The sequence below is a fragment of the Cygnus olor genome, chromosome 1, assembly GCF_009769625.2.
Source record: "Cygnus olor isolate bCygOlo1 chromosome 1, bCygOlo1.pri.v2, whole genome shotgun sequence".
NCBI classification, from domain to species: Eukaryota; Metazoa; Chordata; class Aves; order Anseriformes; family Anatidae; genus Cygnus; species Cygnus olor.
This window is the reverse complement of record NC_049169.1, coordinates 119572966-119596881: the sequence shown is the minus strand read 5'-3', so window position 1 is coordinate 119596881 and position 23916 is coordinate 119572966. Positions and strand designations below refer to the sequence as shown.

The 23916-nt window shown below is 44.0% G+C and overlaps 1 protein-coding gene across 2 annotated transcripts in view; it reads right to left on the bottom strand.

Moving 5' to 3' along the window:
- The window catches only part of SRPX (sushi repeat containing protein X-linked), a 46467-nt gene extending 26300 nt beyond the window's left edge, over positions 1 to 20167 (bottom strand). For both annotated transcript variants that reach the window (XM_040530691.1, XM_040530697.1), the window contains exon 1: positions 19979 to 20167. In XM_040530691.1, coding sequence (XP_040386625.1) covers positions 19979 to 20048 — 70 coding nt within the window. In that variant the 5' untranslated portion in view covers positions 20049 to 20167. The remainder of the gene's footprint in view (positions 1 to 19978) is intronic.
- Between the last annotated feature and the right edge of the window lie 3749 nt (positions 20168 to 23916).

The following is a 23916-nucleotide window of genomic DNA, read 5'->3' as shown; positions in this document are numbered from 1 at the left end:
GTACCAGTAAGTGATAACCAGAACATGAAAGTCTTCAGCTCCACATAAATGTTAGTACAGTTATTAAAAAGAAGACCGTCACCAAGGTCACTGGGATCACCTGCATGGGCAAAGGGACTTGTGCTTCCACTCTTTGACGCCACTGGCTATACAAGTGATGGGCAATTCAGGGATGCGAAAAGGAATGATCTCCCTTTGACAAATATTCACCCATGCGCGTCTGCTGGCAGATTGAGGTGACCAGAAATTAATCTCAAGGCATACACTGCATAGGCAGGTGCGTACATGAACAGCATTTAATGTGCTATTGTGTTACAAATCCTGTATAATTGAGAAAAGGAAGGAATGTGGGCTGCAAGAGGCAGATTAGTCATGGGAAAACAAATTTTCCGTGGCTAACAAACTTCTTAACTCTTCTTGTCCTAGATCAACTGAAAATAAGCTACAGACCACAACAGCGTCCCTTGTGAAACCAGTCAGAAACTTTTTACAGTTTACTACCCTGAGACAGTACGAGTTCAGGCACTGAAGTAGAAGAGGTCACTGCACTTTGACTGCAGACAGGGCTTTATTCTGGACAGTTCTGTTCTCCTCCCTTGTTTAGCGCACCAGGCAAACTGAAAAGTTTTGCATCTAATGCACTTACAGATGCAGATTAATAAGAGCTCTGATGCTTTCAGGCAACACTATTTTGTCACTTTCCACCATGGAATTTCTAAAGCTTTTTCCCCCCCACCCCCATCCCCTTTCTCATGCTCTTTTGCTCAGGGTTTACAAGATTACCTAAAATTGCAACTTGTGTTGTAAAAATCAGCAGCTAAAGTCAACGTGCCAGTTGCAGCTTTGTGTTTCTATTGAAGCTTGAAGTCTTAAACATAGCACCAATTTACTTAACTATGTATTTCAGAGAAGATAAGTACATTTCCAATTTTTGGAACATTGCTGGGAAATGTAAAAAAAAAAAAAAAAAAAAGAACACAGCCCTAAAAATACAGTGCTAAGGCCAATTTCCAGCGTCAGCTGTATGGCAAATCTCAGAGAGAAAAAATAACAATAAAAAACAAAGTGTGGGGGGAAAAAAAAGGTCAGTTGTAATGTCGTTGGGTTGCACACAGAGAAACGAAGCAAGTTAAATGAACCTAGATAGCATCTTGTATGGTCTACAGACACCAGTTATTCCTGGTACTGAGAGGAAAGAAAAAGCTCATTCCCATATGCTCTCTATCCTTCGAAACAGAGCTCAGTAGTTGGGAATTCCTTCTACATTCAAGCAACTGATGAGTTTAAACACGTAAAATGCAGATAATGAGTTTCCACCAGTAAGTTCATGCCATCTGCATTTAGTTCCTCCAACATTTTGCCTCCGAGTTTTAAAGCCACATCAAATATCTGATTAAAACAACAAAACCTTAGCTTTATGTGCAGCAGACTACAGAGCTTGCTGCAGCGAGGCAGGGCTGGGTCACGGTAAGACCTCTGAAGTCTGGAAGACGTCCATCAGGAGCCAGAAAGGGCACTGAAAATGGTCACGACCTTCATATTTGAGAGCTTTACTTTGGGTGTAAAAATACCTGCACTCATTTTATGATAGTAGCAAAGCTAGAAAGCCAGGTTTTTGATCTCATCCTTTACTGGTTGAATGTTACACCTCACTTTTGCAAGACTCATGCTTAAATGTCATTGGCTTCGGTGGGATTTCAGTATTGGTTTAAAAGCTGACTGCACACTCAATTGTTTGGTTGCATCCGGTCTGTAAGGCATAAAAACCACAACAAATGTAAGACTTATTTTGTTACAGAACTCAAAGGAGAGCAAATAGGAGCACGAGAGCCAGCCAAAAGCAACCTGTATAAATGAACACATTTAAACAGAGAGAATTTAATGGCGACTGATTGCATTAAGCAGCCTCCAAGATGCACAGTAACTCAAAAGACAACACTTGCCTCTTCTTTCCTCGAAGGATGTTCCCACTTGGCCATGCCACCTTTCAGCCTCCTGCTTAACTCAATCAATAGTCCCAAGTGTCTTTGCAACGCAGGGGGAAGCGAGTTAAAACACAGAAACCTGACATTCAGCAAGAGCTGTGCTGACCTGAGAACCACAGCATATTCCTGCAAGCAAATCCAGCTGACTTATTCAGACCAAGTTACCAGGTTTTTCAATAAACATCTACGCAGCTTTGTAAGCCCAGATGATTAACTGCCAGTGATGTCTAGAAGTCTCCCTGCCTGTATGCACGGAAATACGCACGTGGATAGCTCAGATTTGAGCTTCCGTGCACACTCATAAGCCACACGCCGCTGTTTAGCTTCTATTTCTTGCAGGTGTAAACTCTTTCAGGCGCAGAAGGTAATCCTATACCAGGAAGATCCCCTCAGGACTATACGTACATTAATTCACCACACCTCAGCATTGATTAAGATGCAAATAGCTTGCTTTAAAGCACAGGTTTTAACTTGCTTCAAGAGAGATGCCTCCTATGCGATCCCATCGAAGTACAGCTCTTTCAAAGTTGTCGTAATTAAAGCACAATCCAAACGCAGAACAGAAAGCTTCATAATTAGCAAGTTCAAAAGAGGTCAGAGAGGCCTGAAGTTTGCGTGCCAGCAGTAGCTTATGCTTTGTGGAATAAAACCACCCAATTACTCAGAAATCACGAATCCGATTAGGAAAACGCAGGCACAGGTTCTTGTCCCCGAAGACAATCTCTTCCCTCTTTCCTTGCCTTCCTTCTGTGACCTAATGTGACTATGAGGAAACCGCAGCTGCCACCAAGCAATGTAGGTGTTGCAGAGGAGGTTAGTTACACATGTTGAGAAAACCATCACTGTACACCCTTCAGCTTACAAAACAGACTCTTCTCATGTGCTGCCAAATACTGAGTGAGAAGGAAAACAATTAATACTGGCATAAGGTCTCGTTTATTTCAAGGAAATCACATACCCAGAACTAGGCAAGCCCTGCCCATGCTCTTTACTCTCCCAAAAGTCAGCAGCAGGATGGAAATGGCAAGGACACAGAAGTTAGTGCTGATCGAGGAACGCTCTGCAAAATAACAATTTCACTTTGCTCCCTTTTGTGCACATACGTAGACATCTTAGATACAGTAAACCCAAAGCAGAACGCTTTCCGCCACTGGTTTGTGTTATTTTTCTCTTCCCTTCCAGACTGGCAATAGAAGTGGAAGTTGTGCAGGTGGCTCCGAGCCAACCCTGGCAGAAGTCCCTTAACAACGCGGCGGTCGAGAGAAAGGCTGGCAGACTTCACGAGAGGCTACGAATGCCCTTGCCAACACATGCATGCAGTGCAGGGACGTCAGTGCTCCCTGATAATATATCTGCTTTTACTATAATCACAGGTTTAGTGCCAGGATGAGGAGTGCATACTGCTTATAACATACATATAAAATGTCCAAAGGCCTTGGGTAACTGTTTAAATACTATATGGTTGAAGCAGAAAATACAAAACCAAAAAAACCTGTGAATATCCTTCACTACAATTGTGTCCTTATATTCAACAGGAACAAATGAGGGATTTCCAGAATCCTGACGTATGCTTTGCACTGTATGCTCCTGTGAGATTTCAAATGACTCAATGGGAAGAGACGACTTCATCACATTTTGCTTAAAATACAATCGCAGAGTTGCAAAATATATGTTCATACATATAGCTGTTTTTCAACAGAAAATTCATTTAAGAAAAATCTAGATGAAAAGGAGAAACATGGCTGAAAGGCCTTTGCTATTGAAATAAAGTGTTCATTTCTGTTTAATTAAAAAAAAAGCTAAACAAGCTAATAAAGATATACTTGGGAGCTGACGTTGGTACGTCTTCAAGAGAAATACCACCCGTCTCCTGTGTTGCTCTCCATTTCCCACATGGTCCACGCTCCCCTGACTGCCGAGCAGCACATCCCAGAAGGTACCACAATGATTCATCAAGCAGACGGGCGATGGAGGTCAGGGTGGCAGCCTGGCTCACAGAGAAAAATCAGAACATTACACACATGAACAGCGCTCTCATGAAATGCTGATTTTCAGATTGGCCAGTTAGTTTTTTTTCATTGACTCATTGCCAAATTAAACATTTGAATAACTAGGTGCAGAGAAAGAGGAAGAAGTTGGTTTCCATGATTTTTCTTAAGCTGTCAGGAGAAGGCCCAAGAGCATATGCCCTTCCCTTTTAAAAGGCTGCATCTGATGATGAGCTTACTAGAAACTGGAAATCCAGCGAAACAAAATAAAAACCCCAAAAGGACAAAGGAACAAAAGACATCCTTGAATATTTAGAATGGCAGCATATTATGCCAGCAGGAGGCCAACAGAGAGAGGTTGGAGAAAAATATTCCCTTTGTTCAGGCTGTGAGGAACTTCAAGTTTGATTTTTGCTTAAGGACCTCTTCAATAAATAATGGTTAAAAAAAAATAATTAAGGCTCTTCTCATGATCAGGGATGGTCACAATACCACAGACTGCTTCCAAAGAGGAGAAAAATATGGCACAAACACTGAAACATAAATCAGTTTAGGTGAATAGAATGCATATTCTTTAACTTCTTTACATAGAGTAAACACACTGCACTACATCTGTGTAAACACAACTACCATAGATTCATGCTATGTAATAATATACTTGCTATTCTGAGCACATACGCTCCGTATGTAAGTGTAAGCCAGAGTGTAAACATACCAGGAAAGCAGTAATTGACAGCAGTTAGAGGGCTGTGCATTGAAAATGTATAGACAGCTCTCGATACAGAAAAATACACACCATCTGACAAACTAAGACAGGAGGCTCTGCGAAGTCTGTCTGTATGTTGCCCGTGGTCCAGACATCCACAAGCTTTGATTGTTTCTTTGCTGCTCTCACACAGCATCAGCCATCAGGAACACTTGTCCACAGCTCAGCCCGGATCTGCCCCATCCCGGCGGGCACCCGCTCATCTCAATCTTTCACAGCTTCAGTGCTGTTCAAACAGATTACAATAACCTCATCTAAGCACAAAGTTCCCAGCAATCAAGGAAATTCCAGCTGCTTTATAACCCTGCAGCATGTCTCCACCTGCCCTCGGTTTTCCACACTAGTTTCTCACAGCACTTACATACCCCTTACACGCCTGCGGCCCTTTTCTCCACAGAGGTTTCGTAGCCTGACCAGAGAACTTCCCACCTGCGTCCTGCTAGCCACTGCTCCTCTTCTGCCAGGACTCTGGAGACTGGTACAGCATACGGACACGCATAACCCATGCCCGGAAGCACTCTATTTTCAAAGGCCTTCTGCTGACAGATCTTATTTACACATCCTAAAAATCACAGGGACCTGTAAATGCAGTCACGAGAACTGGCAGGGCCCTCAAGAGCTTTCACCTCCCTGAAACAAAGCTACAAAGGTGTGTTGGCAGCGTCGCTCAGCTGTACACACCTGGTCTCATCAGAGGTTTCCAAGAGCTGTGATGGCTGGAGCCCACCAGGACATGGGATGAACTGTGTACTCCAGCCAACAGCCACCCTCAGAAAATGGCCCCAAGGACCAGTTTGCCTCCAGGCTGCTCGAAAGGGCGAAGGACTAGAGTGGCCTTTGGGACGAAAACTTGCTGAGAGGAACACGATTTGTTACGACAGTGGTCCCCATCCCCGATGGCAGAGCACATCTCCAGCGGGACAGCAGGTCCTGAGGACAAACCATGGCACAAACCCCTGCGGCACAAAGGGCTCACAGGCCATGCCGCCTTCTGCACTGAGCAGAGAATTGGGTGTTTGGGGCTTTTCTGTTGTTTGTTTTTTGGCTTTTCTCCTATAATAGAGTTTACAACAAATCATAAATAAATAAATAAATAAAAAGGCATAACTGACAGTAACTAGCTAATTAAACAAAGCACATTTAAGCTGAAAATCTCCTTAATGACAAGTTCCAAGGGACTTTAGGATAACTTTCCAAAGGAAGAGATTGAAAACTAACCCTGATCTATTCTGAATTGGTGACAGATGGAAGAAAATACTTTTTCTTTTATTTTTCTTCATTATTTTAAATGCAGACAGTGGAAACTGGCACATCTCAATATCTAACTTTTAATAGTATAGCACCAGGTATACTACTTTCCTGCCTTCTCTCTATCCCCAATTCATGTGTTATTTCTGAAGCTCTGCCATTTTACAAACATTTTTCAGATTTTATAAGGAGACTAAAGGAAAGGCTCCCTAGAAAAAAAAATATCCCAGTTTTAAGTATCCAACATTACTTCAACATTTGAAAGCTAGCATCAGGAGCTATCTGTACTCCACAGGAAACCCTCTATCAAGATCCTAGAAAACAGGAGGAGGGGAGGGGGGAAAACATACATTTAATGACTGAAGTTACTGACTGTGATCTCACCTTATGCCTTAATAAGCACAGTCACAGTGTCTGAAGCAACACAGAGCTACTGTATACTCCATGCTGGCAGTGAGCTCCCTTGAGGATTTCTCCCCTACACTACTTTTCCTTACCTTCTCTGCTCAAGTCACCACTTACAAAAAGCAACATATATGTACACCATATATATATATATTTTGTAATATATACTTAGTAATGTAAGATGTAAAGATCCCACGTGATGTAAAGATCTGTAATGTAACGATCCAATGTGTAACTGTTGTGGATCATTATCCTTAACTGGCTCAAGCAGGACATCTTCCCAATTTAGCTTGCATTTTCTCCCTTTTCATGCATAAATACAATGGTAGTCCAGAAGCCTGTCACAGTGTACTTTAAGTCCCAATTCCGTGTGAGCAACTTCTTCTGAGAAACTGGAAGCATACACTTTTTTTTTCTTTTTTTTTTTTTTACACAAAGCCCAAGCGCCCATGCTCTAGAAAGTTTGCTATTTAATCCATGGCACCTGCAAAAACCCCGTGAACAGATGAAAGCATGGAGATCTATTGGTATTAATAGCAGAGGACCCCGTGGAAGAAAAATAGACTTCTAAGGAGTCCACGACTACTCACACTTTGCCAGTGCTTTGCAAGGGTAGCATGAAAGGAAACAAAACAAAACAAAAACAACGGCATCACACTGGGGAGGAAGAGCTGAAGGAACAACTGAGAGCCATGTATGGCAGCAGGTCAAAAACTCGGGAAACAAGATGGAAAAACAGGTGGAACTTTAAAAGGAAAAAAAATCAGGTAGAGAGGAGCTTAAAATTAAATAGCAAACTAATCAATTGAAAAGGAAACAACTGCTGTCGAGACTCAGGAGGTAGGAATTTAATTCATGTCTGAAGACTTGTATTAAAAACAGCTTCAAAGCAAACAATATTTAACACGGAGTTCACAGCCAAAAGCACAGAAGGTGTATAAAGCAACCGATGAGAACTGGCTTGCTCATTTTGCTTAAATGAATGAATGCTAATTACATTCTCAGGGAGACTCAAAGGAGTTTGCTACAGCCAGCATAAAATAATGCAGATTTTAAAGGAACATTTGGGATGCTCTCCAAATCTTCACTCCTTTTTCATTAATACTCCTTCCAGTGGGAAGTCCCAACTGAAAGAATATTCTCCAAGTTCTCACATTTAGAACACGAGAATAAACAAGTTTCCTTCTGAAAGCGGTCACCAAGGTCATTTGTGAGGATATTGACTCTGAAATCTCAGCTTCACTAATGACACATGCATATCACAGAAGTTGCAGGAGTATTACAAAAACAAACAAACAAAAAACAACTGTATTGTATTGCTGGCTTTTGATACAATAGACTTTGATCATTTGGTGATTCTTTTAAACTATACCTGAAATTACATGACTTATGAGAAGCATTAGCTTTAGATTTAAAAGTATATAAATAAATAAAAATACAGCTTTGCTGCCAAAAACAATGCTTAGAAAACCTGCATCCTCAAATGCCCCAAACTAGAAAATAAATACGAAATCAACATAAATGTCCTCAATCTTTGGAACCCTAGTTACTGGTTTAGGGCAAAGAGAAACCTGGCAATACCAATATAACCACTTAAATCAATCACCTCAATGCACCAAAGCCAGTTTTCCAGAATTTACACCCTACTCCTTGAGGAGACAGAAAAGGGCAGTGAAAATTCACTGTGACTACCAGAAACAGCAGAGGTGGCCAGAGCAGCTACAGATGGACTCCAAAAAAAAGTTTTTTATAGAGAAGAGAAATACGTACAAAGCCAATCCATATTTTTTTTTCAAAAGGTATGAGCTTGAGGACAGAATGGAAATATATTTTTTTCTCAGTCCTTGCAGTAGATGCTGTGGACTTCTCATCCTCCATTGGTAACCATGTCCCGTCTTCACCAGAGCCACCCAGCACAGCTCAGCCAGCAACCTGGAGAAGGAGACACCAGAAGGAGCGGTCCTGCTCGCTTCCTCTTCAGACACAGCTAGGACTACCAGGTCTTCTGTGAGGGACATCTGGAAACACCACCACAGCACAGAGTGGGAAGTCCAGCTCAGCCTCCTGACATCAGGGCAGCTCTTGCTGGGAAGCAATGGGGTTAATCAGAAAAATATGAACTCACAGGGCAACCTTTTGTTAAGGAAAGGCTGACGTCTACTGCTGATGAACAACGTCTAGGAGGAACGACCAACTTCAAATTACCAAGATCAGGGTTCACTTCACTTCATTAGGATATAGTCCTTCAAATCCTTCATTAGGATATAGTCCCTTTTATAGTCCTGGAGCTTTGATCAACCTGGTGTAGTGGGAGGTGTCCCTACCCATGGCAGGGGGTTGGAATTAGATCTTTTTAATGTCCCTTCCAACCCAAACCATTCTGGGATTTAACAGCTAGTTCTACCAATTTTAGCTGCCAACAGAGGCAGTTTATTTCAGAAAAACTGCTCAAGTTCTATAAACATCCTGAAGACAGAAACGAAAGGCTCTTAACAAGCCAAACTCATAGAAAGTGAGACATTTTTAAATAACAGATTTATGGGTTTGTTTGCATTCTAGTCACACCAGTTACATGTCTTTTCTGAGCATCAAAATATTTTGTTACCTAATAAAATGGGCATACAGCAAAGATCAGTCTTTTTGCCTTTTAAAGACAGTGTAGGGGCCCCAATCACACTTCTCACTAGGTTTCCTCCTCACGGAAGTGTCAAAGCCTGAAAGACTTCGTCGTGAGATTTCAGGGCATGCTCTTAAAGGTTGATGGACAAACTGCACATTTATTACACAGGCCCGAGATACAGGTGCCACGTCAAACACTCTGGACAAAAAGAAAATCCACAAAAAAAGTACCAAGCTAGTAAAAAATCTCACAGAAAAGTGCGACCATCATCTAAATCATTACCAGGAACTAATAAACCCTAAATAAGGTGGAACTTAACCCAAAATCCAGCCGGAGGTCAAACATGAGAGACACGTACGGCTTCCCATAGCACCCACACCTGCCTCCAACCCCGCCAGGTCCCCCAGCTCTGACTGGGAGCTGCCCTGTCCCCATGTCCCCACAGCCCCAGGGTCCCAGTGGGCCCCAGTCACCACCGCGGCCTGGCTCTGCTCACAGCCTGGCCATGGTGGAACAGGGCCGCTCGGCAAGGCCTCTGCCCCGCTGCTGGCCCTCGTTGTGCCAGGATGGCCCTAGCCCTACACTCTGCTATGCAGAAATGAGAAATCCAAAATACCTTTCCCTTTTTTTTTTTATATATATATACACACACACACACATTCTACAGTCTTCTATCCAGCTCAACCAAACATGAAATTTCACAGAACGAAGTCCTGTACCGGCCTTTTTACACACGTGAAAATGGGACGCGGCACCAAGCACACAGTCCTGGCAGAAGGCCAGGGGTCACACAAGCTGTGTCCTGCTGCTTTTTCACTCCTTTGCCCCTCACCACTCTGCCCCTCAGCAGCAGAGGGCTCCTCGGCATCCCCTCCTTGCAAAGAAGCCAGCTCAATAGCAGCCTGCGACACGCCAACATCTGCCAACGTGAAACCAGACAAATGGGCAGCCTCAAACAAGGTCTGACAGTAAAACACCCCGGTTCACCAAATCCCTAACCCAGCCAGCTCTGTGGGAAGAACACATATCCTGGGGAAAAGTAGTAACATTGGGGTTTGGTTTCAACCACCCCTGGACAACCCGCTGCCCCAGCAAGAAGCATGAGTAGGACCAATCCAGCAGCCAGCCCCCGATTTAAAACACGCTCTGGTCTTCAGTGGTTTGCAGGAGCCTGTTATGGGGCTGAAGTATGCTGACGGCAGACAGTTGAGAACTAAGGGCCTGGAAGAGATGCAATCCTGTATGAACTTGCAAACTGCTGTACAGTGGAGCCTGCCAAGCCTTCCTCCTCCCCTGCTCACTCACACACTGTGACGGCTTTGACTCCTCACAGCTCCTTCCACAGAGGAAACTAAAAGTGACTAAAAAGAATTAAATAGAGTGGTTTTAAAAGAACCGTTCAAGCAAATATACCCCAAAACATAAGTTGCTGCATCAGCTCTCACAAAAGCTTGGGATGGGTGTGATAAGAGCCTGCAGCTTGCTGACAGTGCTGGTGTGCTGGGTTTTTCAGTTGAAGTTTATTTAAATTGTGCAAGAGTAAATTTATACAGCCACAAGATCTTATTTATGCCTTCCCTTCCTGCATTTCTGCTGTTCGTCAGTCCCTCTTACCTTCACCTAAATCAGACTCAAAACATTTTGGAGAAGACAGCTCTGTGTGAACTGGAACCCTGAGAAGCATCAGCCCTTACACCACCAAAATCATTAGCAATAAATGAATTCATTTTGCGCCACATACTGCAATATGGAATCTTTCTGTTCCCTGTCCCCCTCCTTTTCATTGTCTCGATGCAATAAAGAATTAACTTTGTTACAGCCAAAAGAGTAGAGAAAGACCAGAACTGTACTTCAGAAACAACATTAATCAGCTGCAAATAAATCAAAAGCTGCTTTCACTGTGAGGGGCTTACAGATATGAAAATATTTTATACGTGAAATGGCAGACTTATTTTCAATTCCTCTGTACTGATTCATTTTGACAAACAGGCTTACGTTTCCAGCAGGGGAAACAGACAGCCATAAATCAATCATGTTATCTTTCTGATGAGCTGCAAGTTGTCTTTTACTGCACACAAGCAATGTATGTGGTTTTAATGTATTTTACAGCTAAAACATCTGAGGCATTTTATGAAAACGCCACACATCTAAGATTTTCCTAAACAAACTGGCAGCCAGAAATATTACAAGAAGATGATTTTGAGTAATAGCAAAACCAAAGAACTTGCAGGGCAGCAACGTGCAGCCTGTGCCATTACTGGTATCTAAGGGGTCTGAAATGCCTTGAAGTCATCTACAGATGCTGTTTAATATTCTTGGTTTCAGCACTCAGTCCCAGACACAGAATCATCAACCAGAAGAAACAAAAATAAAAGAATTCAGGCATTCACAATTGCAGAAAAGACCACAGGACACATTGCTGACAAGTTCTCAGGCAGTAAACTGCTGCAAGCTTTCAGTGTGCTGGTGGAAAGGATAAAAAGGTATTGCTGATAACACAAAGAGCGCTGCTAGCATTTATGCAGGTGTTGCCCTCCCTCATTACAGAACTGCTCAGAATTTGATGCATTTGATCATATGACTTCACTTGATGTCAACAAGAAGTCAAAGCATGTTCACAGTCAGAGTTATCTCCTGGTTCTCCCAGACACAGATTTCCTGTCTAATTACGGCGTGTCCAGCAGCAGTGAGATACTCAGAACGTGGTTCCTGATACCTACGAAAAAAGGAAACTCATCCAGATGTTGTGATGGATGGAGAGACTAGTCAGGCGAGCGTATGGATACGCCCCAAACAGCAGTCATGCACAGGTCATACTTTTCCAGTTTTGAAGAGCTGCAGGAGCTTCCTGTAGCAGTTCCATAACTAAACACAGCCACATGTTTTCACTTAATATGATGCATGGCACATATAATAGTGCTTGCTCCTTATATGAAGGTTTTCAGCCAAAGCCTTCCGAGTGTGCTCTCTGGTCAGATAAACCATTTATAAAAGGGATCCAGCAGACACAGGCTAACCAGCTCCCTTAATGTCTTGAAAAGAAATCAGTGCTACAAAGTAGAAGCACATTACCAGCCAGATGCCTTCACAGAAGACACCTTCAACAAGCCGTGTCTTTTCTTCCTTGCTACATTAATAAGGAACATACCTCCTTTCAGCAAGTAATAGCTTTCTGGAGCACTCACATCCACTCCTTTCCCAGAAAAAATAAAATATGGGAAAGACCTTTTTATTATTTGTTTTATTATTATTATTTTTTATTTAAACGTTCCCTGCCACCATAACTCAGTGTCTGGTGCATTGTTTCTGGTATCTGTCTCTGGGCAGCTTAGAGCAGTGAATGGCTGTGAGCCAACACGTTTTTAATCTTCAAGAATAGCTGGATAGAGGCATGCAAATTTTGGCCTGTTTTACTTATGAGCGACACATTATAAATAGAGAGCCACAATGGACAGACTCAAGACAGGGAGATTCAAATTAAGTCATTATTTTAAGTGCATTGTCTGAAAACTCTGAAGAAAAGTGTAATTGGCAGAGACTTTTAGCTTGGTGTGGGAGTTGGAAGCAGCATCTCACCCCATCCGGCAAGCCAGTGTCAGGAAGTCTGGCAGAAGACCTCTGAGGGACACCAGTAAGGACCACAGACCCTGCTAGGTTAAAACTCATGGGACAGCCACGAAGGAAAGACTTTGCAAAGTGACTCACTTGGCCAGCCCACGCTGGTTAACTGCAGGCTTCGGGTAAACCGTGCAGCATGACAAGGCACTGCTGGAGAAGCCTGAATACACGACTGCTTCCAAAGCATGCTGCTATTCTTAGCGTATAGATGTACGGCATGCCTAAATCCAGTACCCTGAAAAGCAATGGCATTTCCTGAAAAGAAGAAGAGGGCAAGAAGTAGGGAAGACTAAAATCAGTTGTCTTTAATCACATCTCCAATTGTAAGAAAACCTGTCCGTACAGAGCTGGGTGAAATTTAAGATTTGTCACGACTGAAAAAAGGGATTCTTTCTGTAACAGCAACATAGTAATTTCAGAGTCTTCAGAACAAACTTTCATTATAACACAAGCTTCTAAATCATCCAAATTACATATATGAAGTATTTTCACATATGCATATTTTTGTCTACTGCAAGATCTGAAGCAAAAGATAGCATAAAATTTACTGCTATGTTTTCCTGCAAAGCTGCAGAAGTTTCTTCTGTGCCTCCCTGAAGGACACGGCTGCATGTCACAATTCAAGCATTGTACAAATCAAAGATCTACACACACGTATAGGTATTTACTCACCAGTTTCAAATAAATAAAAATACAATCAAAAATCTTTGATATGCATCTTGAATGTTTCGGTTGTGGCTTTTTGCCCCTTGAAAATAGCTCGTGACGACCTGCAGACATCTCACAAAAGCAACCCAGAACATGTATCATTTTAAGCCTTCTCACTGTTTCTTTTTGGGCTCTACGCATCGGGTAAAACTTGGTTTCACAACAGCTCCTAGCCTAAACCACACTTACGTTACCTGTCCTCAGCTGAAGGCACATTCTCATTGACTAAAGCACAACACACGAAGCTATACAAGGGGTATCTGCTCAAATGGCTAAAACCTTTGCCAAAAGCACCCGACTTTCCCCCACTGGAGTTGCACACGCTGGCAGAGGCTGGGCGATCCAATACTGCAGGGGTGCCTTCATCTCCCAGGCTTTCGTTTGCCCTGTGCACTGCAGGGGGGCAGCAGCTTTCCCAGCTGCTGAGTGGACACAGCCGAAAGCAGCCCAGGGGAGAGCTGCAGAAGGCCTGCTGAAAGGGACAGCACCACTGCGAGAATAAAGCGCATCTCACCCTTGCTGCTTATTTTGTGCCAAGTTGCAGGGGGGGGTGAAGGAGAACACGTTGCAGTTTGGCACTGCTGGTGTAGGATGCATCAGAGGGCCCTGCTGAGAATTTGGGAAACCTCTCCTGGACTGCAGACACCCCTGGGAGCCTCCAAACCCTACCTTGTAGCATCTGAACCAACAGGGGCCAAATGAGGGATCCTGCCAAAGATCCCAGCAGTTGGGCAGCAGGGACAGGTACAAGGAAGCCCAGGCAGCAGGGGAGAGGAGCCCACGATCAGCAAAAGCAGTCGCACGGTGGTTCCTGGAGGGAAGGCAAAACTCCCAGAAGTACCCTATAAAGTGACGTTTTTCTGTGAAGGAATACAAAGCAGCTGCTTTTGTAAAGTTGCATTTCCTAAGCACTAGAGAAGAAAGCACACAAAATATATGTATAGTTGGTGATGAAGGTGATCCAAGCCTGGAAACAGCTTCCCGGCCAGTCTAGAGACTTCTGGACATGAAGCACATAGAGAATCCAGAACAAACAAGAAACCAATAAGCAACATTTCCTCCTCAAATAAGCCTTTTCACAGAAAAGTTTAACTCTAGTCCAGCACCAAGATATTTTGACAGATTCACTTCAGCATGCTGGTAGCAGGCTATTGAAGTGCTCCCATGCTAAACGTATTCTCCTTTCATCTTCACAGAACTTAAGGGGAAGATGTAATTTTAGACATTTCTCTCAGGAAAAAACCTGCAGCTTCCAAGAAACACAAGTTAAAGATAATGGGAGGTGGGGGAAGGATTTCTAATCATCCTTACGTTGCACTTGCTAGAACTTTACCCTCCACATACCTGCTGCTTTCACATTTCTGTGTGTTAAGTACACAGCAAAGACACCATTTACCTCCTCAAGCACAACAAAACTTTGTCAAGATTGTTCAGGAAAATTAACAGAAGACATTGGTAAAGCTCAGCTTTCCGTACTTATCAAGTTGGGTAAATTTAATTTATTTCCATTGTCATCTCTGAAGGAATATAAAACCCCCTTCTCTCTTCACGTAGAGATATGCAAAAGGACAAGTTAAAGTTGCGTCAAAATCTGGCAGACCTCTAAAGTGGCTCTCTCAGGTTACAGGGAAGAAGAGAATCAAAGTTAAAACCTCTAATTTGGAGCCACTTTCAAGGTATTGCAGCATAAATTTTCAGTCTGAACAGCTTTAACAGCGTTCCTTTAAATATAATTAATAGTTAGAAGCAGTGGCAGAGAACTGATGGCCCGCCAGCAATGCTCTGCGTGCTGAGCTTTCGACTTACCCCACTAAAAAAATTTAAGTGAAGATCTTGTGAAACGAACTATCCCCAGCACATCACAAGTACTTCACATATGACATAACTTGAAGCAGCAAACGAAAGAAAAAACAAAAACACATTTCAGAAGCAGAAAAATTAGCCAAGTATTTCAAAGAACATCTGCTTTGTTACCCCAGTTGGCAAAAAAAACCTTTTTACCTCTCCCCATGAAGGTGCTCCTGGGACCCTTGCACTGCCCTCACCTCACATATGGCAGCCCAGTACAAGGCTCACGAGTCAGGACTACCTAAGTAGAATATTTTTATACACCTTATAAGCTATGAAACAATCAAGTAAGTGCCTCCCCGCCAGGTTACTTCAGCGACCCCTCTGAGATGGCCTACCTGCAGTAACTGAATTACACGAAATTCCAGCATGGGGTCAAAAAAAACAACCAAACAACAACAAAAATAAAAATCACCAAACAGGAAGACTGTATTCATTCACTGTTTGTGCCATCAATGCAAATGGTGCTCTTCACACACTCTCTGGCCTTCAGTCAGTTACGCAAAGTTTGTAGGCACAGCATCAAGGCACCTGAAAGCACGGGCTGAAGCCTGTGCCCGTGCCAACTCCTCTCTTACTGTTAATCAGTACACAGCAGCATCTGCACAGTGGACTTTTTACGTAGGCATCTCCAATCACTTCACAATGGTACACATTTATGCTATTTTAATTTACAGAGGGGGAAAGCGAGGAAGAGCAAGCAAGCCTAAGCAACTTGCACAAGGTTATATGTCAAAGAGCTTGAATTTTCAACCCAGTGGCCCATTCAAAGAATGCCAAGTATTTTTTTCCTTGCATCTTCAACAGCCACAAATTTGACTCAGTTGTTACCAATTCCGTTCTTATTTGTATAGTGGAGGAAAAAATAAGCATATTTCAGTAATTCAGTTTATTGACATCTCTTGGTTTCAACTGTCGGAGAAGCGAGGGGACTACAGTGAAATGCATCTCAACATCACCAAATTGTTTAAGAATTGGGTATTAGACATTTCACGTTACATGCTCATTTATACTTTTTCACAGACAAGAATCTCACCTGCACTGATAGCAACCTCAATTGCAAGTTTTTATAAACCCTTTGTTCATACACTCTAGTCTCTCAGGAAGCCTGTGTCATGCCTGCTAGCATCGACTACTGCAGAGGACCAGCAGCAAGCGGCACCCAGCAGCTGGCAGGGGTGAAAAGTAACTGCTTCTGAGCTCTACTGCATCTCCTTGACATCCATCCTCGAGGATGCGATCCCTTAAGAACCACCCAGAAAGAAATGCACGGTGCTTTGATAACACTCGGTGGTGTGAGGAGCTCTCGGTGGGAATGACTGTACCTCATGAAGATGGCCAACTTTATGTGAGAAAGCAGAGATGCAGCACCAAGCGATGACAATGTTCTTGATGGATATAAACAGGACATTTGTTGTGTTCGAGGTCACTTTAACATGTCATTTCTGCTAGGTCTCTCTGCGGCTGGGAGTCTTGCTTATTTCTTCACATACAGTCATCCAGCTATCTGGAACTTATTTAGGAGGAGACAACTGGTCCAAAGGACAACTCTTGGGATAAAGCTGTGCCTTAGGACATACTTATCTGCTTGTATTCATGTGATGTTTTTTGTCTTTGACTTGGCCTGCAAGCTATTTGAGGGCAGATTGTGCCTTTCTGTCCTGTGTTTAGGTTCAGACAGCCTGAAGGACACCCAGGTCTGCATCCTCCACGAGCTCAGCATCAGTGCAGTTGGCTTCAGGGGACCAGCACACACAGAACCAAGAACACAAGTGGGTCCTGTACGTACTTCTACGAAAGTTGTCACCTAGGATTAACGGGCAGAGAGCAAACTGCATGAAAAAAGCAACAAGAAAAACCTCAGCTGACACAACGGGCCCCACCCTTGGCAATGCAGAACTCCAGCTGCTTAGGGGCTTGGAGACAGTTTCTTGACTGCTGCAGCCCAGTCTGATGGATAGGAGCTATAATTGGGAATCAAGACACTAATTTCAATGCCAGACTTTTTTTTTTTTTTAAAGCCTGCCATACGACTCTAAGCCATCTTAAATATTTACTTCTTTCAGTTTTCTCCTCCAATCCCTTGTCTATTTGCAGCATAAGCTCAGCTGGGCAAGGAGTGCCTCTCTCTCAAAGGCTGCAGCACTGAGAAGTCTCGCCCACAGATGCACCCCTTGCTCTACAGCTTTGAGAAGAGCTGCCCTTCCTGCAACCAGACAGACATCCGTCTGCTCCTATTTAACATATAACCAAGTATCCAAACATATATATATGTTTACAAACATACTATGCATATATATTGTTTTTCAGTGATTTAAATATCATAAAGGTTTTGAATACAGTTCTCTAGTATTACATATTCCTTAGGTGATCTTAATGGCATCTCTTGAGGTTCATAATCCCTTCACACCAATATCTTCCTCTAAAACGCAGCTTCTTTTTTAATGCAGCATAACCGCTTCCCATTATTTTTGTCAGAGGTTAGCTTTTCCTTACAACTGTCTACTAAAAGTGTAAAGACACGACTACAACAGTCTTATACCATGCAACATCACTTGATTTCAGTTCCATGTACCTGTAGTACTGAACAAGTGATTTCCTATATACATATGTTTAGCTGTACTCTCATCCGGCCCTACCAGAAGGTCATCAGTGCTCTGCCTGAGCCCAAGAGAAAAAGGATCTACCTGGGCTTTCCACAGCTCTGAAAACCAGAAAAGAAAAAAAAAAAGATAGGAAGAACTCTGGGGAAGGCAAGAGGAACCTGATGAGGAAAGAGTCACTCAAGAGCTCAAAGGTCTTTAGCTTCTCTCTTTACTCCCTAGGGAAAAACAAACAAATCTCTTTGTTTTAACTTCCAGAAGGTGCACCTCTAGAACGCTCTTGAAGGGCAAATGGACTTCTTTCTTAGAAGTGCCATGAAAGAAATTTCACCAGCGCATCATGGGCTTTGAACAGAACAATGTAAAAGAACCAAGGGAAATCTTTCAAGATTAGAAACTAAGAATTCAGGTATTTTTCAGTCACCTTCCTAATCCCAAGGACAGAGTTAACTCATCACTCAATGTTTTTCACTGCCTACCATCAAATACAGATCACAGAACTCTGTTTATATCACCTAAATTACTTTTATTTAGTATATCGTTCACCATAGCCTTTGGGTTATGGAGCACAGACGCTCTACAATAAAAACTTCAGTTTTATCAAGTTATGAATTCAAGAGCTGATTAAATTACTCCTGCTGTTTAAATAACAATCTGCTACCAAAAATAAGCAGTTTGTGTGGCTCTAAAATAGGCTCCTTGGCTTTGTCAATTAAAAAAAGCATTCAGTTCCTAGTAACAGTTCATTACAGTACACGCACATATAATCTGTATTCAAGGGGGCCACATACACATACATCCTATTGAAATTACTTGGAGAAACTATTTCAATTTACCTAAAGGCATTCGGTCACCTGATGAGCACAGTTAGAGACCAACACAGTGTCATGCTGTGCAAAGAAAATGCTAGAGTTCATGTTGAGAATAAAGGTTTGAAAGAATATCACATTTTCTCTTAACAAAATAAACAAAGAGAAGAAATGGAATGTGAAACCTTAACTCACTATTAGGGTTTACAAATACAGCTGCTGATGATTTAAACAGTTTGGAGCCTTTATCACTAAGCTTAATAGGAAAATTGGACTTTCAAATGAGTGAAAGGTGAAACAAGCAGGCTATTGTGTGGTCAGCTTGAAGATTACATGCAAAAAGTGTATTTTTGATATGGGAGAAGTTACATTTGGCCTTCTGAGAGGAAAGAGAAGAGCAGGATATTAGCATCCTCTGCAAACTAATTGAAGACTAACATTCACATGAACCACAAAATAAGGCGTTCAGTCATCTTCCTAAGAAAATAAAGAGTTTGGCAGCACAACAGTCCTCAGAAATGCCAGCACAGAAACTTCTGTTGTCTTTGTTGATTTAGCAACTGATGTGTCCAATACCTTAGTGTTTTGTAAAGGAAGAACACAAACGCGTGTTCCAGCATCTTTCACGCTGGAAAGAAGTCTGTTGCTGCATGCCAATAAACCCAAGAAAAGCTAACTTCAACTCACAAATACCACCACTAGGACATTTTATGGCCCTACACAGACAGGGCTATCACTTACATAGGGATGGCTGCTGGATGCAAAGAGTAGGAACCAGCAACAAACAGCGGCTGCCCCCACGCACAGCTGGCGATCACACCAGACACCTTCCTTACCTGGTTATCGCTTCTCTGCGGTGTCAACCCCCAGTAACACACCTGAATTTGAACCAATACCTCTGCCCCCGGATTTTCACTGCCTACACCTGCTAAGCCATGCCTGCACACCAGCTAACCCCGGCTGTACCCGCACAGTGTCCCCAGTCAGCACCCCCCGACCTGCCGAGGCGCGGCCGTTCCACACGGGCAGGCAGCGCGGCGGGATCATTTTCTTTCCCCGCCAAAACCGGGCCTAAATCCCCCCCCCTTCAAACTCCGCTAAACCCTGTGCAAACGACCAGAGGCCAAACACCACAAATACAGGACTTCTTAACTACCAGAAGCCCGGCGCACCGGGCCGGTTTCCACCCGGGGAGGGGAGGGGGGGGGGGGTTCAACGAGCGGTGCCAGAGCCGCCCCCCCCTTCCCCTTCCCCTTCGAAGTACCCCCGAGCCGGGCGAGGGTCGCTCCCCGGGGCCGTCCCAGATCGCCCCGGCTCGGCAGCCCCCCTCATCCCCCTCAGGGGGCTCCCGGTCCCCGCGGCTGCCGCCCCCTTCCCTACCCTGATAGGCGCGGCCGGGGCAGGCGGTCAGGGCGAGCAGGGCGGCCAGGCGCAGGCAGCGGCTCGCCATGCTGTGCGGCGGCGGCGGCCCTTCCCGGCTGAGGGCTGCGCGGCAAAGGGGCAGGAGGAGGAGGAGTGGGACGGAGACATCCTCGGAGCGGGTTCCCGGGCTCGGCCGGAGGCTCCTCCTCCTCCTCCTCCTGCGGAGGGCGCTCGGCCCGGCCCCACCTCGCCTCCCCTCGCCTTGCCCTGCCCGCCGGGACCGGCCCCGACGTGGCGCCCCTGCCCCGGGTCGGAGGCCGGCCCCGGCCCCATTCCCTCACCCGCGGCTCGGGTGCCCCCGACCCGCAGCCCGTGAGGGAGCCGGAGCCGAGCCCCTTTCGCCTCCAGCAGCCTCCCCCGGCGGGGAGGGGAGGGTGAGGAAGGGCAGCCCAGAAAGCACGAGTTGGGCCCCTGAACAGCAGGGTTATGAGGGAAAAGTGCGGGGTCTTTGAGTTTACCCCCAACGTTTTGGGCTGCCGGGGTGCTCGGGGTCACGTTTTTGGGCTTTCTGCCAGAACCACAAGGACTGGAAGCCTTCCTCCCACCCACTGCCAGATGAAAGCGATTCCCCTAATCGTAGCCTACAGAAGAGAGGGCTCCAGGCAGAGCCTCAGATGTTCCAGCACTTGATTAAAGTTGGAGATCTGTCAGCCCTGAAGCTTGACTACAGCTAGGCTTAGCTATTTTTTTTTATTATTATTAGTTTTCCATGTTAGAGAGGTAGCATCTACGTGTACAAAAGCTGCTGGTGGTGCGGTGGAAGCACCGGCCCAAGCTGCTGTGCTGCTGGAGAAGAAAGAGTTTGTGCGCTAGGACAGGAGGGGGACCTCCTAAGGTGGCTCCTCACAGCCCACCCATGGGCTGCCCTATTCCCAGCAAAGCACTGGCAGATGGGGGAATCTTACCCAGTAAGTCATGGAATATTCCTTTAGAAAGACGAGGCACCAGTTTTCAGAGGGAGGATGTCATCTCAAGGGGAAATGGAAGTTCAGAAAGTGAGATACCAATTTTGCCCACCTTTGAGGCTGGCTATACCAAAGTGGCCTAAGAAACGGGATCCTGCCAGTAATGACAGTAAAAATCTGGATGGGTGCTGCATTTGGGAGCTTCCTCCCAAACATTTTATTCTAAGCAGAGTTTTTGTTCAGATCAGGAATGAAGCATCCCTCCCCCCCCGAATCCACCCAGCCTGGTGTCAGAGGTTGAAGCCTGCCCCAGGTGTGCACCCTCAGCACCAGCTCTTCTCCCATGGGATCATGCTCTGCCTACTGCAGAAGCAGCTGGACTAGGTCAAACTTTGATATTCAGTTTTTATCATTTTCTTTAAAAATAAAAAATAAAAATGACAGCAGTATCATCTGAGCCATTACAGTTTACCAGCCTAAGGAAAGAACAGATTTCCATGTGAGGAGAGATTAAAAAGACCAACATTACTCTGTTTGAAAGTGGAAGAATAAGGGAAAAAGGCTTGCCTTAGGCTGTAATTATTGGCACAGGTATTGTAGAAAAGATTAAAGTAAAAGGTTAGAAGTCTGCAATAAATAGTGATTATCTCTGAAGTTTATCTGTGCTGCAAGGCTTTGGTAACAGTTCAGCATGAGAAAGTGCTGGAACAGCTGGGATACCTGAAGCAGACTGTAACGGAGCAGGTATCTCTCGCTTTCTCTTTCTGGGAGTCCTTCCAGCCACCCATTTCCAAAGCAGTGGCTTTCATTTAGAATATTCTTCTTAAAAGCGTAAGGTTTATACAGGACTGGTAGCATTGTACAAGGAGCCGCTGCCACTCTGAATGCAGCTGCTGCTTCTCCATCAGCTGTCCCGACAAAATCCAAACCCCTGAGGCCACAGCCATTCTTGGGTCACCTTTTCTAGCCATTTGAAAATGCATTACTGCAATACAGAAACCAGGTGCTGGTGACAAACCCACCTTGCCTGGTTAGTCAGTGTAAGAAGCTAAATTGTCAGCAGCACGTGCTGTTAGTTAACTGCTGTTTTGGTATCCATATTAGTAGAGGCACAAATCCTATTTGAGACACAGTAATCAACAAGCTTTTAAATGACTTTTGTGCTGTTCCTAATGGTGTAGGTGCCATTCCACCCGCTCAGACAGCTTAACCGCAGATGTTTTTCGGCTGTTTTTTACTATGCCTGGGTTGTCAACTGCAGGGGTTTCTGCAGAGCTTACTGCATGAGCTCACCTGGGATGCTCTTTTTCCACTATTCTCCAGCTCTTGGGGTGTTCGAGGTGCCCTGGGAAAGGCAAAAAGATTTAACGGTTTACAAAGCCTGTGAGTTACAGCTCAGCTTTAGATGCAAGTGTGAGCATAGCTAAGTGTGAACGTATCCTTGACGGACTGGTTGAAATCAGCCTTGTAGATGTGGCGATACTGAGATGTGCATTCATTTGGATGGGATTTGGCTCCAGAGTTTATCTGTGCAATGCAACCCTTATTCTGTGCCTTCGTTAGGATGGCAGTTTTGCAAAATCCCCCAGAAGACTGAGGCTTGAAAGATAAGTTCAAGACATCTTTAAAAAACTTAAAAAACTGAACTTGTAACACAAATTAGATTTTTGTGAAGTCGTTTTCTTGCTTTTAATAGGAGAATGGATTTGGTACTAGGAATGTATTGAACAAGTGTCACATTTCTTGAATTTGAAAGTATAGTCTTGGTCAATTTTTCTTCTCAGCTCAGCTTTCAAACAGTCATAGAAAAAATTCCAAATACTTAAGTTTGTGGTTATTTGCAGTTCCAGGCACTACTGGCATTGCACAAGAAATAACCACCATGATTTTCACTGAAGATTCACAGTTTTTGACTGTTTAGAGGAAATGAAATGCAGTCCCCAATTAAATAAAGCTCTTTAAAAACAAAATTAGCCATCAGTACAGGATGAAAGTGGGTGAGAATGTCTTAGTTAATACACAATAAGACCCAAAGCAAAGTTAAGTGCTGTTGGAGACTTACAAATATATTCTTGATACGCCTATGAGTTAATTTAAGCACATAATTCATCTTTCATGCTTTTTTAAATAGAGGTACAGAAGTATAATTTTCTTAGTCTGTACCACAATTGCTGTAACTTAACTACAGTTACTGTGATAATACAAAAACAGCTATTGATGGAGGGCAGAAATGCAGTAAAGTACTATTTGTAATAAAGTTTAACAATCCGATTAAAGTTTTTCACCAATTAGTAAAGAATGGTAAGGAAACAAAAAATAAGAAAACAATGAAACAAGCCTAAAACAACAACCCAGCTGCATGTAATTAAGCTTTGGAAGCCCCAGCTAAGACTCTATTAGTCATGATAAGAAGATGACAAATGGGGGGCCCAATCCAGGAAACAATTACACTCATGTTTTTACCCTGGTGAATTGTCCTGGTGAACGAGAATGCTCCGATACTTAGAGTTTTTTTCCGCAGAAAGCTCTAAAATATAAGTAATGTAGCACTGTGCAACCCTTACAATTCTTGAAAGTTTATGAATGACTTTCCTGTGATGTTTAGTGGCAGCAACAGTTTGAAATGCATGGTTGTTGCTCTGTGTTTGCTTTTACCAGACCCTCTTCTCAGCATCTTCTGCCTGCCAGCTCGTAGGGCTCAAGTTTTCACTTTGGATGTCAACCTGTTGCACGTTAACTTGGTCTCTGCCCCCACTCTGGGGGCAGTCTGGGTGCTTGCAGGCTGGTTGGGTGCACTCCAGTGTTGGGACATTTCTGCGACTCTGACAAAGACGGGATGGAAAAGGAAGAACAGATTGGGACTGACCTGTGGAGATGATGGGAAGGAAGAGAAGTTCTGGGGTGGGCGCTGCTGTGATGAGGCATGGGCAGCACCGAGAGGAAAAAAGGCAAAAAAGCATCTGGGGAAGACATTGCCAGAAAGAGGCAGAC